The sequence below is a fragment of the Lynx rufus genome, unplaced genomic scaffold (genome assembly GCF_022079265.1).
Source record: "Lynx rufus isolate CCGP_SWC_20201006 ecotype Redwood Valley unplaced genomic scaffold, mLynRuf1.p SCAF_1, whole genome shotgun sequence".
NCBI lineage: Eukaryota > Metazoa > Chordata > Mammalia > Carnivora > Felidae > Lynx > Lynx rufus.
This window is the reverse complement of record NW_025814823.1, coordinates 161,750,981-161,767,427: the sequence shown is the minus strand read 5'-3', so window position 1 is coordinate 161,767,427 and position 16,447 is coordinate 161,750,981. Positions and strand designations below refer to the sequence as shown.

Below are 16,447 nucleotides of genomic sequence, written 5' to 3'. Positions count from 1 at the left end.
AATGAAAGAAGTTTTCTAAGTGGCTTCTAGAAACAGTTTTATTATTATCAACAGTTACAAAGAGATAATGGTGTTATAGTCTACCTTCTTTGGCTAGATGTCTGCATATGGCTCTAAAACTTTGGCAACCATTTTATATCCATAAGGGAGGCTGGTCTAAGAAAAGGCCAAACACTTGGAGAATAGCCAAGGAAAGTTGCAAGAACTTTGGTTACTGTGACCCACTGACATAACTGGAATAATGAAACTTGAGACATCTTACTTGATAAAATAATTCACCCTTACTGGTTAAGTTGATTTGGGATTTTGTCTTACTTGTAAGCAAAAGTATTCTGAGAAATGATACTAATTAGCAAGTTAATCACATACCTGGTTTCCCTTTTAAATTATGATCAATTACTCTGCATAGACACTGTATACCACTGAGCACCGAGCAATACCATATCCTTCCTAGTAATTTTACTTTTCTACTGATTGAAAATGCTATTTTATACCATCTCCTTTTTTTTTAAGATTTCCTTATCACTTTAATTCCATTCTTACTGATCATCTTATCAAAATCACAATTTTTTCATTCCTAATGTTTCAATCTTAGTGTCTGCATCCTATTTCTCCTTCCCTCTTCTTACATTTGAAGAAAACTTTATGCTTCTATAAAGTACCAAGCCCTCCATTGAATTCTAAATCTCCATCACCCTTGGTCTCTAAAGGACTTGGATTCCCTAAGTCTTGTTTCTTCACTCCTGTTTTCTGTAAGAAAAAAATTGTTTTCTATATTGCTCCTACTTGATCTCAAATTCAGTCTGAAACTTATTTTTTCTGGGTTAAGTCTCCACCATTTAATTAAGACCAATTTAGCAAAGCATTCAATAAATTTCATGTTTCTCAACTCAATATATACTTTTATATCATGTTATTAAAAACTTTCAACAGTATCTGATAGAGTTGACCACTCCATCTTTCCCAAACATTTTCCATTTCCCTTTCTCAGCCATGGTGTCAGCCTATAATTTTCTTCTATTTCCATGGTAATTCTCCTTCTTCTTCTTCTTTTAATTCTTTGCACATCTGTCTCCACTAAACCTTTAAAAGTTCAAGTTTCTTAGAGCTCAGTCTGGGGTCCTCTTCTCTGCTGAATGGACATGCTCTCCTATGTGACTGGGGACCCCCCTTCATTCTCATAACTTTTTCCCCCAAATCAAATATTACGCACACAGACACATCCATATACATTTTCCGTAATCTATAATAAGTCAAGAACAGACAGGAGAATTCTTCACAAAACTCTGGACATTGAGGTTTCTCAGATGATGAGCTTATGACTTCTCCTCCCTAAATCTATATAATCTACCCAGGTAATTTCATTTTTACCCATGATAAATACTGTCTTATGTTGATAATGCACAGTATCTTTACCTCCGTTCAAGAGCCATAGACTTAGATACCAACGCTGTGTGGCAATACTCAAATGTATATTTCACCTCCTTTGCCTTCCTGACCCATACCCAACTATCTACTTGATATCCTTACTTGCTCATCTCACTGAAATCTTACAATGGAAATCTTGATATATTGGTCATCCCCAGAAAATGCTTATCTCAAACATAATCTTTTGTCAATCTGCCCTATCTCAGAATACTACAACTAACCCAATTACTGAAGAAAGGAAATGGGGAGTCATTTTGACTTCTTTTTCTTTATCTCCCCAACCCAATCCATCAATAGCTCCAACTGGTTTGTTGTGTGTCTAAATTGTATTACATTTCATACACTTAGATCCATTTCACCTCTTACCACCTTACTCCCGCACACCACCTATTTATTTCAAAAGCCTTCTAACTAGTTTCTCTAATTTTCTCTGAACTCACTCCAATGTAGTCTCCATATAACAGCCAGAGGGATCTTTTTAACACAAATTAGATTAAATCACTCTCTATTTTAATCCTTTCTGTAGCTTCCCATTTGCATTTCAGTTATAATAAAACCCAAATTTCTTGCCAGGCCTTTGTAACTGTGCAATCTGGCCCACGTTGGCTTTCTAACAGTATACTAGTCTCTCCCACTAGCTCACTCAACCCCAGGCATTCTGGTGTTCTCTCAGTTTCTCTAATGGCTCAAATTAGTTTCTGTTTAGGAAGCTTTCAGAATGTAATTCCCTGGAATGCTTTCCCACTGGTTTTTCACACGTAGATCTCTTTTCATTCCTCCAGGTCTCAATTTAAATGTACCTTCTTGGGGAAGAATTTCTTGAATCCTATGTTAAGGGGCTTACCCTGCCCCTACCAATACTTTTTTAATATAGCAACTACATGTTTCCTTCATAGTGCTTATCATAGTCAGTAATCATTTTATCTATGTTTGTGTACTGGTTTACTGTCTGTCTCCTTTACTGGAATATAAACTATATGTTTAGTTTACTCCACCACCTAGTGTGTGTGTGTGTGTGTGTGTGTGTGTGTGTGTGTGTGTGTGTGTATCTCCAGTCTTTTCACTTTTAGGCAGAGCGACTAACACATAGTGTGTGCTTAAAAATTTTTCTGGAATTAGTGACTAAATATTAAGACTCAATAATATTATCCATAATTCAAAGAGAAATGTGGGGTATGATAAACTTTTTACAGAAGTCCTTTAGAACTCTCCCTGAAAAATCCTGAGATACTAAATCTTAAATTTTCATGCAACCTTTTCAATACTTTAATATTCAGAATTATGTACATTTATTTAAGCCAAGTCTCATTCTAAAATTAAACTTCAAAATCCTAAAGTACCTTTCGAAAATATAGTAAAAATTCCAAATTGAGGAAAAAAAAATAAGGTAGGGAATTGCTTCAAAGTGGAACTAATGTATAACAGCAGTAACTATTACTTAGTGAGAAATGGTTTCACATAGACACTATGCTAACTATTTGCACTATCCTAAAACAGTCATCATACTGAGCTTATATTATCCCAGTGTTTCAAAATAGGAATACTGAGGTTTATGAAAATTAAGTAATGCCTATGACCACACAGCCAGTGGAGTGTGAATGCCACTAAGCCCGAGTGCTGAACCTACATGTTGTATTTGCCACTATGATATTGTTGCTTCTCAACAAGGAAGGAAAAATGCAATAAAAACCAAGCGTGACAGATTGTACATATCTGCTTATTGATTACCCATTCTTACATGTTTTTTAGCTTGCCTTTCTGTAAAACAGACTGTAGAGCTGAAAACTGTAATCTCCAGACTGCTTTGCAGTATCAAGCAGAAGTCTGGCAATAAACTGGAACACAATCAGTCAGCCTTTGGGCAGGGACATCTGATCTGGCGTGTATAATCGCAGAGGTATGTTTTTCTGGGGCAGCTGTAGCAGTTTGTTATCTAGCTCCTGGTGTCATAAGTGTTAGGAGATGTTTCCCTTTGTACAGTTTTTCTCTGGCCCTTCTGGGGATTTTATGAACTAACTGTTACTAATTAAATTATTTAGAATGCATTGTTCGTGCACCTAAGTACTGTGATTGGTTCAGTAATTGTTACTAGAAATAGGTTGCTATAAGTAACAGGAACCAAAATGTGGAATTGACTTAATGGATAGAGATGAAAATTCAGGTCTTAGATACTTGACACTAGAAAATAGGTCACACTTTATACACAATGGAAAATATTTGGTTGGACTGTCATTGGAGGAACTTTGCAAAGCAAACTATATACTGACTGAGTCCTGTTGGAAAGAGTGGGACTCATCAGAATGTTGGCTAGTGCTGATTCTATTACCACATTTAGGAAAATGAAGAGCTAGATGAACCCAGGTGAAAGGTAGATAGCTTGGAGGCATGGATGAGAGGAAATGCCACTTCGGCAAGAGAAGGGCTCTCTTCTCACAGTCTGACATCTGTATTGCCAGAGAATCCTATAATTTGAACTCTTAGAAGGCCAAAACAAAACAAAACAAAAACCACACAATTCGTATCCTAAATAGAAGGCATTGTAAAGCAGCAAACTTAATCAGAGATAGGACTGGTAGGCTGCCAGGCAAATGCAGCCAGTATGAATGCAAAAATGAAATAAAGGGTTTAGCCTTCCCCCAAACATATGATTTTAAATTACACCATGGCAATGACCATTAAGTCAAAGCAAGAAGAGTGGGCAGAATGTAATGGCCAGGCAATAAAGACAATATCCACTGTTAAAAACATTGACTAGATCATATCTTTAGCTATAGTTATACCTACAAGATAGTGACTGGACCTGTATAACCTGCTAGTGTGTGACAGAATTGTACGGTGGCCAAACATCTAGTCTGGACTGTAAACTCGTGCAATTGTCATTGCTCCACTAAAAAGGTACGAAACTATTCCCAGGATCCCCCAACACACAACTGCATGTAATTATTTTTAGAAACTGTACAAGAGGCTGAACTATCACATCTGTGTAGCCCCTCAGAGGGCAGAGCTAGAGACCACAACAATGCAATGAGAGAGTACAGAGTTGGCTGATCCAGAGCTTCCTCTACCCCAGTTCAGGAGGTCCCTGCTATACAGGGTCCCTGCGGTCAACAGGACCTGAAGATTGCTATGAATGTTAATTCTCTGGGTTTTTTTCTTAATCCTCTATTCCCAAATGGAGGTTTTAATAACAGGAAAAAAAAAAAAAAAAAAGGACCCACATTTCCTAGTCTGCACTGTTTCTTTACCCAACTATGAAACAGTTCTGGTCAGTGAGAGAAATATACTAAGGATTTCTGGAAAATTTCATTTTCCTCAGGTCATAGATAGATAATCTCTAAGGATGGCCATGAAAATTCCTTCTTTTGCTTTACAGGCATGTTCCCTCACCCCCAAGAGGTGGAGGTTTAGTTCCTGTTTTCTTGAATCTGAGATGGCCTTAGTGATTGACTTGACTGACAGGATATAGAAGGGATATTCAGAATTTCTGAAAGTAGGGCATATGGAAACCTGTTAGCGGCACAAAGTTTAGTGATAGCATGCCACAGTAATGTAGAAAATAGAAAATTGTCCTAATGAATAGATCTATCAGGCTAAGAAAAATGCCAGGCAGAAAGCTGAACATGCCAATTAGTTTCTGTTAGATGCAGAAGATAAGATCTAGATAAAGAAAGAATGAGCTAAAAAAGACAATATTCAACATTTTATAGAGGAATTTAGAGGATAAATAAAAGAGTTAGGACTTATTGGGCTCAAAAATAGAACTGTTTATCATGTCTAGTCTTTGCAACCTGCAAAAAGTTTCTCAAAATAAGAAACCACATCAGGGTAAGACTCAAACCCAGAATATTTCCGGTAACATGTAACAGGAGGGTAAAGTTCATTTTAGTGGTGCATTTGGAGCATCCTTCCCTGATACATAAGAAGCATTTATGACAAGCCTTCAACCAGATGAACAGGCTTCTATGAATATCACTGAATGTCTTATAGACTTTCCTAACTAAAAAATAGAGTTCCTAAGAATCCTAAAGATATGAACCCACACTATCAAGACTCTCAGACCAAAGTAGAGAGGAGCCTTTTGGGGGGGTGGGGAGGGGGAGTGGGAATGTTGATTTTTTTTTCTAATGGAGTGAACCCTAATAAAACTGGACTAAACAAAACAGTTCAAAACTTAAAAGAGCCCTTGGAGGCTCCAGCCTTCTGAAGGCAGAAAGCAGGCTGAGAAGACTACTCAGCAGCAAACACAGGCCAGTTGTAAAGGAAAAGAAGGGAAGTCTTAAGAGTGCAGCACCAGAAACCCAGAGGGCAGACAACTGGCACACAGCCTCATTCTCAGGGAGCAGGACTCGCCCCCACTCAAGGAACTTTTGATTCCTGTGTGCTCAGGCAGACTTCAGACTTCCTGTGCATGAGCAACTGCTATGTCTGTCAGACCGGATTTCTTTTTCAAATTGGGAGGTTTTTTGTTTTTGTTTTTTTATTGCAAATTCATACACATGCATCACCACTGTACTATTGAATGTGTTAGATAATTTATTGAGTTTATTGGGCAGACAACTTGTCTTTTTAGGCAAAAGGTTTCATTAGAGAGAAATCATGCTTGAGAAACTGCATTTGTGAAGTGAGACCCTCATCAACCCTTGATCCTGACTTAAATGATAAATCCTGGACTTTAAACCAATGTCATAATGCCTGCCACAACTTGGGAGACAGTGAAGGGCATTAGTCTACTCTGCATGTGGAAGGGACATGAATATTAGTAGCCAGAGAGCAGACTGTAGTAGATACTCTCCAAAATTGGCCACCACTGATTCCTTGTCTCCATCCCCCTGTTGCTTCTCACATGATAACCTAGGCTCTCATGACGAGCTTTCCTTCTCATGCATATGAGTACACCTTCTTTTCTAACCAAAATAATGTGACTAGAAGTGGGGCACGTGGGTGGTTCAATTGGTTAAGCATCCCACTCCTGATTTGGGTTCAGATCATGATCTCACAGTTTGTGAGTTTGAGCCCCGCATCAGGCTATGCGCTGACAGCATGGAGCCTGCTTGGAATTCTTTCTCTCCTTTTCTAACCCTCTCCTGCTCTTTCTCTCTCTCAAAAAATTAATAAACAAACAAACAATGTCACTAGAAGCAATATTCTCAAACATCAGAGACCAGGTCATAAAAAGTCTTACTGCTTTGATTTTTAACACTTACTCTTGAGATGCTTTCTCAGAATACAGCTGCCATGCTATGAGAAGCCAAAGCACGTGTAGGCATTTCAGCTGAGCTCCCAGACAACAGCCAGCATCAACTCAACCATGAGTGTGTCACCTTGGATATTCAGATCTGTTAAGCCTAAGATGCCTCCAGTCCCAGCCACAATCTGACTGTAAACATGAGAAATACCAAGTAAAAATGGCCAATTGAGCCTAAATCATTACATAGAACCATAGGTGATGATACTAAATTATTTTAAGCTACTAAGTTTTGGGAACATTTGATATGAAATAATAAAAGGCAAGAACACCTGTTACCAAGACCAACTATTTTTTTCTGGTACTTTCTTCCTTCCTTTTGCAATCAAAGGCATGATTCCTACAGCTATAACAGTCATCTTGAGACCATGAAGGAAACACCAAGACATTTTTAGAGACTTTGACCCTGAATTTCTTGATCTATAAAAGAAACACTAGCAACCACAAACCTCTTGACTTCAAGATAATGAAAAAAATAATCTATTTGGATTTTCAGTTACATGTAGCCATGCTAATAAACTGATACTCCAGGAATGAGATGAATACACAAAATGATATACCATAAGGTGTTGTACTTTGCTAAACAGGGGTTGCTGGTTCAGCTTCAAGTTTTACGGGCAAAGAAAAAAAGTCAGTCACACAAATTACAAAATTGCCAGAGTACATAAAATAAATATCCAACTAGCTGCTCAATGGTAACACAAATATTTCTGGTACTCAACTGAAGGAAATATTTATCATTTCCTTGTATAAAAACTGATGTGATGTGATGTCATATACAACTTACTCATTGTTAACAAGTTAAATGTAACCTTATCTTTCACAGCTAAAAATTTCATAATCTCTCTCTTCAGCAAAGGCATAATCCCAGATAGTCCAAAGTGATTCTACAAAATGAAAAACAAAAGCAATGAGGTACAGCTTTACAGGCTATTGGCAGTCTGAATTAATCCAAGAATTGAATTCAAAGTGTAGAGGAATTGGTGGCCAGTGGTTTCTACTTCCAGTCTTCAAAAAAACTTCTTGCTAGTAAGATTTTGATGAATCAATATGATAATATCTAGTGCTGTAAATACTTTATTATTCAAGATAGATTCAAATGCTGATATGGAGACAGAGTTAACATTCTCTTATGGAAACTGAAGAGCCTAATTAGGATATGTGCCTAGGTGGAAGACTGTAATTCAGTCCGCAGATTGGCCAAGATAGTAGTCAGTAACAGAATAAGGACTTTCTTGCAGAACATTTCTGTTCATTTTACAACAAAAATGGAAAACTGAGATGCTAATAATCTAGCCCACAGAGTATAGGCCCCATAATTTTTTATGCCCCATAATTTTAACTTGGAAAAATTAAATTTTGTACTGCCAAATGCTCTCTTTGATTATATGTATATGTGAACATGGTATTGACTAAATATGGCAGGTGAGGAAGATGCTAAGGAAGATTCTGTGACTTCTGGTTTGCATACTTAAGTGAATGCTGATGTCCTTCACTGAGAATTGGAACACAGAATAAGGCCTAGTTTGTGTGAGGACGATCATGAATTTGATGCCTCTATGGGCCATCCACATGGGGTGGGAAGTATATACAGGAGTTTAAATATATAGGTCTTAAATATCAGAGAAATTTAAGGAAATACACATCTGTGAATAACATGCTGACCAAAATGGCCTTAACATTCTATTCCCCTTAACTTGACTAAAATGAAAACTTCTTCCTAACTCATGATTCCTTACCTACCTTTTTGTTTGTTTATTTATTTATTTGAGAAAACATAATTGTAAATTCTCTCTCTGCCCCTTTGAGATGTAAATCTTTTTTTTTTTTTTTTTTTTCTTGTAACCTCCTGACAGTTTTACAACCCAGAATGTCTTTCTTAGGGACTTGGGAACAATCTGTTGGAAGCATAAGTAAACATCAAGGGAGATAGTACCCTTATCTCCCAGTTCTTGTGGGAGAGCAGGAGCCCAACTTTTCTGGGGTCAAGTTGCAAAACTATCATCATAACGATATGACAAGTTTATTTTCCATTTGGATAAAGTCAATTAGTAAAAGTATATGGCCTGTAACTTTACCAACATCCTCTAGTACTTTAGGGCTTAAGAACCCTTCTGATCTTTGTTTCAGTGGACTTTACATTTTGTTCTGGCCTCTATTCTTCTCTTTTTAAATAATTATTTATTATTTGGGGAGGGCAGGGACAGAGGGGGAGAGAGGAAGACAGGGAGAAGGAGGGATAGTGGGGGGAAGAGACAGAGAGAGAGAGAGAGAGAGAGAGAGAGAGAGAGAGAGAGAATCTCAAGCAGGCTCCACATGCAGTGTGGAGCCCAACATGGGCCTCATTCCCATGACCCTGGGATCATGATTTGAGCCGAAACTAAGAGCTGAATGCTCAACTGACTGAACCACCCAGGCGCCCTAATATTCTGTCCACTATTGTAACAGCCTTGAATGAAGTCTTCCTTGCCTGGTGCAATTTTTGATTTGACACTGTCTGTATGATAAGTGAAGTCATGAGTAGTTATGCCAAACTTATGCTTATAGCCTAAGGACAGATCAAAGTATGAAGAGGAGAAGATCTAAGAGAAACCTAAAAGTAAAGAGAACTACAAACAAAAGGAGAAAGAGAGGAAGAAAATCAAACACATGTTGAAGAAGTGATTCCTTTTATAGGTTTTTTTAAAGAATATTTTGGTAAAGGCTGACTTAGATAACATTAAGACTTACCTTCCCGTTAGTATAAATCAGGAGATAGTTGCATAAAAACAGGATTATTTTGATTTCCTGTGAAATTAATTTTACTGAATTATATTGGAGTGTGATGCCTACAGTCTATATTAAAAGACATTTTAAAAGATGTGCATGGCATATTTTGTGAGTTTATCATAAACATGTTGAAGAAAGAGTTATCAGAGGACCTTCATTATATTACTACTTGAGAACCCAGGAAAAGAAATTTCCTTCTAGTCCCTGTACTAGCAGTAACTGAATAGCTTTACCATCCTCTTCAGTGACATTAATGGCACACTTATAGCAAGGTATGGAATTTCATAGCATAGACATGAGATAATAAAATCATAGCATGACCTTATTTTCCTACCTATTCCTTCCCTGTATCTCAATTTTCTCACCTCTGCAAATTGATTTTATCTTTTTGTTGTATGTACATTTACAAACAACCTAATCCTTTCTTTGGAAACAAAGTGAGATTTACATTAGTAAAAACAAATTTCTTGAACTTATATTCAGTAGACCGTTCTGCTACTTTCTAGCTCTTGGATTTGAAACAAATTTTCCAATCTTTCTAAGCCTTAGTATCCTTATCTGCAAAATGAGGATAATAATCTCTCTCTCAAAGAGTTAGTATGAGAATTGAATGTATTAACAAACCTAAAGCATTTAGCACACTAGTCGTTCAGTTAGTATGAACTATTAGTTTTATGTGGAAAATAGGAGACAGTGAAAAAAGAAATACTGGAGTTACTAAGAGGAAAATGATGGAACCAGAATTCAGTACAAGATCTGTTAGACTCTGAAGCTCTGTTCTCAATCACAATGTGATTCATCGTTAGACTGGAAAAGGATCTCAATCTGAGTTTACAAAAGAATTGCTCATGTAGCTTTCTTTATTTTTTTTTTCTTTTTTCTTTTTAGTTTCTTTATTTTGAGAGAGAGTGTGAGCAGGGGAGGAGCAGAGAGAGGGAGAGAGAGAGAGAATCTCAAGCAGGCTCCACACTGTCAGTGCAGAGAATGAGGCGGGGCTCGATCTCATGAACCGCCAGATCATAATCTGAGTGGAAATCCAGAATTGGGCACTTAATACATTGAGCCACCCAGGAGCCCCGGCTCATGTAGCTTTATTTTAATTTTTTTTTTAATGTTTATTTATTTTTGAGAGAGGGAGAGAGGCAGAGACAGAGCGAGAGCAGGGACGGGGCAGAGAGCAGGGACGGGGCAGAGAGCATGAGCAGGGACAGCGCAGAGCCTGTCACAGGGCTCTAACTCATGAACCACCAGATCATGACCTGAGCCGAAGTCAGCTGCTTAACTGACTGAGCCACCCAGGCACCCTTTAGCTTTCTAACTGTACAGATGCTTAAGCCACTCCCAGTGCCAATATAACATGAATTCTTCAGTGTGGAACCAGCAAATGTATACTTAAAATAATTTTTTTTTTTCCATAGGCCAGGAACCATCACACTTCCTGCAGAAAAGAAATCTTCTTGCTCTTGAATACTTCTAGGAAGAGACCCCCTTTGGTCCTGCTAACAGTTCTGGCCTTCAGATCCCAAGGTACAATTGTTTTTTTAAAACCATGTACATCATAAACAAATTAAAAGTAAACTAAACTGTGAACAGATACCCAGAGTAGGTGTGTTTGCTTGACAGCATACTAATTCAGGAGCAATAACCAGTGGGTTCCTATGGATGCCAGAAACAAGCTTGATTAATCAACCCCTATCTATCAAAGTCTATTTTACCACAGAGAGAAAACAAAATTACGGAATATTATGAAATAAAATTCGCGCATCCATTATTAAAAGGTTAAGCCAAAGAATTGGGATGCCTACTTTTGGAGCCTAGCTTGTCATATTTCAAGGAAAAAAAAATGCAGAATTTATCTTTTGTGAAAGACTGCACCTATTGATTTTACCTTAGATTTTAGGGTTTGTTTAACCCATAGCATGGGTATGCTGTATTGCAAATCTGATAAACCCTCTGACAATGGTCACATGCCTGTTGCTTGGAAACAAGTAAATCTATAGGCTTCCTGGACTTCCCTGACCACACTGGTACTAGTCTATTTAAAATTTAGCTAATTAACCCATGAGAAGCTATTAGCTCATAATAGTTTATCAGCTTACTGAGTAAAATGCAGTTCAAATTTTAGGAGATTAGACCCTGAACAGATGAAGAGTTGCAACAGACTGAGTGGGAAAAATACATAAAACAAGGGGATAAGAACTAAAGTCTGAAGCTTAAAGACTGCTACCCTTCCTGATTTGGAGAAAAAGAATTTAAAAACAAAACAAAAACAAAACAAAACACAAGCCGCACTCTATGTCAAGAACTTTCTTCAGGCAAGGAGGTGAGCAGAGTCAAAGGATGAAGTGAACACCTAATCCTTCTTAGGTACTAACAATAGGTGGAGACTAAGGCTGCTTCAAAAAGGACACTGGCAGATTAAGAACAATAACTATCAGAGATGTTCGGCTTACTTTACTTCAAATGCCTATTTAACAAAAGCAATCTGAGTGATTTTGTTTTATTCTTGGATGACATAGCATGGGTACTGAAAGAACCTGTAGAGTAAGAATGGAGAGAAATACAAATAAAAACATATTTAGAGTGAGATGAAAAAAAAAATCAGAGCCAGACACCTGCCAATACATCCTATACTGTGGCTTTATAATAGGATCTTTTAATGGAACACACAGCATTCAAGGTTTCTCAATGAGCTAGTCATGAAAGCTTTGGGGAGGATTCCTCCCCTAATTTCTTCCCTCTATCTTTATCTCTTGCTTTGTAACAGGCTATTCCCATGGGCAGGTAAAATATATTGGAGTCTGTGGATTTAAAATGTTCAACTTCTGATATAGGAACTGATAGTGTAAAATGAGAAAATATCAAACATCTATCTTACTAAATCAAGCATAGCATCTATATTGAGAATAATTTTTGCTTGATTCTTACAAGTCACTGAAACTGTTCATAAAAGTCATTACTGACTGGGATAGCTTTGGTGGGGTAGCCAGAGAAATATTCAGGGAAATAAGTATTTTAAATATTTATGGAATGGCTTCTTTCACTACATTCATCCCTTCAATCCTTTTTTTCTAAGTTCTTTTTACATTCCAACATAAGAAAAAAAACAAACTATCTTTCCTTTATTGTTTCACTTAGAGAGGCAAATTAGGTAAAACTATACTACATAAGTAAAAAGGAATAAAGTTAAAAAGGACCAAAAGAAAAAAAAAACAAAGGACCAAAAAAAAAAAAAAAAAAAAAAAAGGATAGGTGATACAGGGTCACAGACTATACCTTCACTGAGGCAACTAAACCCAGTAACCACCTGTGAGCTGACTCGGTGTGGTTTGAGTACCAAGCCCAACAGCTTGTCTTCACTGTATTGTAGTGACTGTCTACCTAATAATTATAAGAAATTAGGCAGAGAGAAGCTACTTAACTTTCTAGCCCCATGCGGTGAATGATCAGTTGAAGTGTATGACATCTATAAATTACTCCAAACCCATCTTTTCTCTAATTTACTCTAGTCCCAAACTATGACCACAATTATACTACTTTCCATTGATCTCTAATTCCTAGGGTAGGTTCTTACCAACAAATTATAGCCACAAGTAAGTAAAAAATGAGAAAGGAGAATAGTAACAGGTTTTCACAACATCTAAGATATCACCAGGTATTTTATAATGTACACATAACTTTATAGATGAAAATCCTAACCATTTTATCAGCATGCTTGTTACATATCCAATGAAGCTAAAATCTGGCATACTATCTGGCACTTTAATCAAAGTGTGGCTTATTATGATTACTATTTAACAGATTTGCAGTTCAGTAATGATTATATAAATATAATGAAATAAGAGCATTTCTAACAAACATGCCAGAATTCCCATATTCAGTTGAAGGATATTCTCTTAAAGTAGTCACTTAGAGAATTTGTGCATTTCTAATAAAGTTGCTGCTGCCCAAACATTTCAGTAACACCTTTTTTAATTTGTTTTTAATTATTTTTTAATGTTTTTATTTATTTTTGAGACACAGAGAGACAGAGCATGAGCAGGGGAGGGGCAGAGACAGGGGAGAGACAGAATCTGAAGTGGGCTCCAGGCTCTGAGCCGTCAGCACAGAGCCTGACGCGGGGCTCGAACTCATGGAGTGTGAGATCATGACCTGAGCTGAAGTTGGACATTCAACCGACTGAGCCACCCAGGCGCCCCAGTAACACCTTTTTTAAACCTAACTTAGAGGGGTGCTTGGGTGGCTCAGTCAGTTAAACGTCTGACTTCAGCTCAAGTCATGATCTCGTGGTTTGTGAGATCAAGACCGGAGTCAGACTCTGTGCTGACAGCTCGGAGCCTGGAGCCTACTTCAGATTCTATGTCTCCCCCTCTCTCTCTCTCTGCCCCTCCCCTTCTTGTGTTCTGTCTCTCTCTCCTTCTCTCCCTCTCTCTCAAAAATAAATAAACATTAAAAAAAAAATTCTAAACCTAACTTGGAGATCATTTGTTAAAATTATCTTTACTTCATCTTAAACATTATTCTTATCTTCAGGCAGATTTGACTTTTACCTCCATTTAGTTTTAATTCAAAAGTCAGTTTATAAATAACAGCAGTTAGTAAATTAATTATTACTATTTCTAAGATACTATAGTATATGATTTTCAAATATCACAAAATGGTAGGTAGGGGGCTAAAATTAAATCCAATATTATGTTGTTTTAATTACATTTAAAAATGAAGAAAGTTTATATAAGAAATCTGGATCCTTGGCTTCTCTTAGAAAACTATGAGTTCGTAGTACTGGGCAAGTGTTTCCTCATGGTAACTATTGGTGGGAGCTAAACTGAGGCTGCTCCCTTCAGAAGAGGAAATGTATTTTCACTTTTAAGATCCTACTTAGACAACATATAAAAATACAGTGACATCAGGGGGACTAGACTTATTGTAGTTAATTTAAGCCAGTTAACATACTTGATAAAACTAAGTTGGCATTTCAGGTGGCCAAATACTCCAACTTACCTCATTGCTAGAGGATTACCTATCCTTGCCTTGTTGAACTCTGCAGTAGCCTTAGGGTGGTAGCCTTAGGGTGTGTTTTGGCCAATAAAATGTAGATGGAAATGAAATATATCACTTTAGGGCAGAAGCTTATGAACTAGCATGTAGTTCACCACATCTGGACATTTAGCTACGAGGCATTATTCCAGGCAGAGGTTTCTCCATCAGCATTGACCCTGAAGAAAAGACAACGAAAGAGTAGAATCACAGTCCATAACAAACGGGCAGCAATCTTTGTTGTATCCCACTGTGATCTGGGGACCATCTGTTACTACTAAACAACTTAGACTATCCTGATAGACAGACACATATTTAAATTACCTCCCTGGCCTCTATCAGCAACTAAATTTGTGACCGATGCTTTTCCTGTAAGTTCCTTTCTAAGTTTTAGAATGTGGAAAACTGAAGCCCAACAGGGTTAAATAGCTTAGAGTTAATAAAGTCAGTCTCTGTATTCAGGTCTGTCTGACTCCAAAGTTTATGCACTTACTTTAATTCCTTTTTCTCCTGCACCAAAATATATGACTGGAATGTTTTGTCATTACTTCTATCTTTCACAATACTGTAAATAAATAAAATGGCCTTGAAATTCACATTTTTCTAAAATATCTAATCAAAGAAGGTATCTTAACAAGTTGCTCAATAAAATAATCTTTTTTGAAAGATTTTTCTAGAAACCATATAATATGTATATATTAATATATAATTCTATAGTCTTTGGATTTATTCTGTAAACATATTCTGTCTGTACCATGTTAAAAGAATTTTTACATCATTTCTTGTTTTGCAAACAACTCAGACATTTATTAATTTACAAAAAAACACAAATGCAAAGTAATAAATTTGGCTTCTTTTTCCCAAAAAAATGGGAAATACATCTTGGTAAAGAAATTTTAAATTATTTTTACACACCAGTTGGTTGTTGGGATTTATAGTTTTATCAAGAAAAAAAAAAAGGCAAAAATCCTCCCCAAAACAAAAAGTCCCCCCAAAACCCACAAAAAAACAAAACATTAACTGATTAATATATAAAACTGTTTACAACAATATGGTAAGCAAGAAACAATAACTGATCAGAAAACACCCTGCTTTAAAGTAATTTTCACACAGATTTCTACTATAGTGCAGTTCACTCCCAACAACTGTGAGCCCATTAAGAGCACTCCTGTACATTCAAAGACATAACAAAATGATACAGTATTTATTGCAACAACAAATTAAAGGTTGTTATAATATATATAACTTAAATACCCCGCCCCTAGTGATAAAGTGGCTTCTTATTCCTTAAACATAGAAATTCTGCTCTTCATTGTAGAAAGATGAAGTCCTTTCATCAAAAGGCACATTCTTATCTGCAAAAAACAAAACAAAAACAAAAACTATAAATGTTCATCCCAGAATAAACTTAAACACATTTTAAAATATCCCCAAAGATTTGGCCTGGCAGGAAGGTAATGAAAGTATTTAATGTAAGGGAATTACAATGAATGGCACTGAATAAAACAAACGATTATTTTGCCTATATTAATTAAATCAGACCCTATCTTTTGAATTATAATTCTAACATTTCCAAAGAGATTTTATATGGTAGTGACATGTAGAAGAAGTACAGGCAAATCTATTTCAAATATATAGTCTCATGTGAAAACAGGAGTGACCATAATACTTAATGCTTTGATTTATTTAAAACAGGGCCTGCAACCTATTCAGCTATGTGTGCTAAGTTTAGTACTTAAATACATCACCAAACATATACCGAGCTATTATCTGCCAGAAAGAATGCTTGATACTGGGGAAGATGGTGATGACAAAAAAGAAAAAAAAGAGAAAAATAATAAACATTATTCCCTGCTCTTGTTATAGAACAACAAATAAAGGGCAGAAATCACTCAGAGGACAAAAAACCTGGCCTAGAAAGGAAGTCTGAATTCTAATACCATCTTGGTCAATTATTTACTGGATAAG

The 16,447-nt window shown here is 36.6% G+C and overlaps 1 protein-coding gene across 1 annotated transcript in view; it reads right to left on the bottom strand.

Moving 5' to 3' along the window:
- Nucleotides 1–15,263: 15,263 nt before the first annotated feature.
- FAM174A (family with sequence similarity 174 member A) overlaps nt 15,264–16,447 on the bottom strand; it is a 37,643-nt gene continuing 36,459 nt past the window's right edge. Inside the window, exon 3 of the mRNA XM_047089616.1 lies at nt 15,264–15,834. Within this exon, the coding sequence (XP_046945572.1) occupies nt 15,831–15,834 (4 nt within the window). The 3' untranslated portion in view covers nt 15,264–15,830. The remainder of the gene's footprint in view (nt 15,835–16,447) is intronic.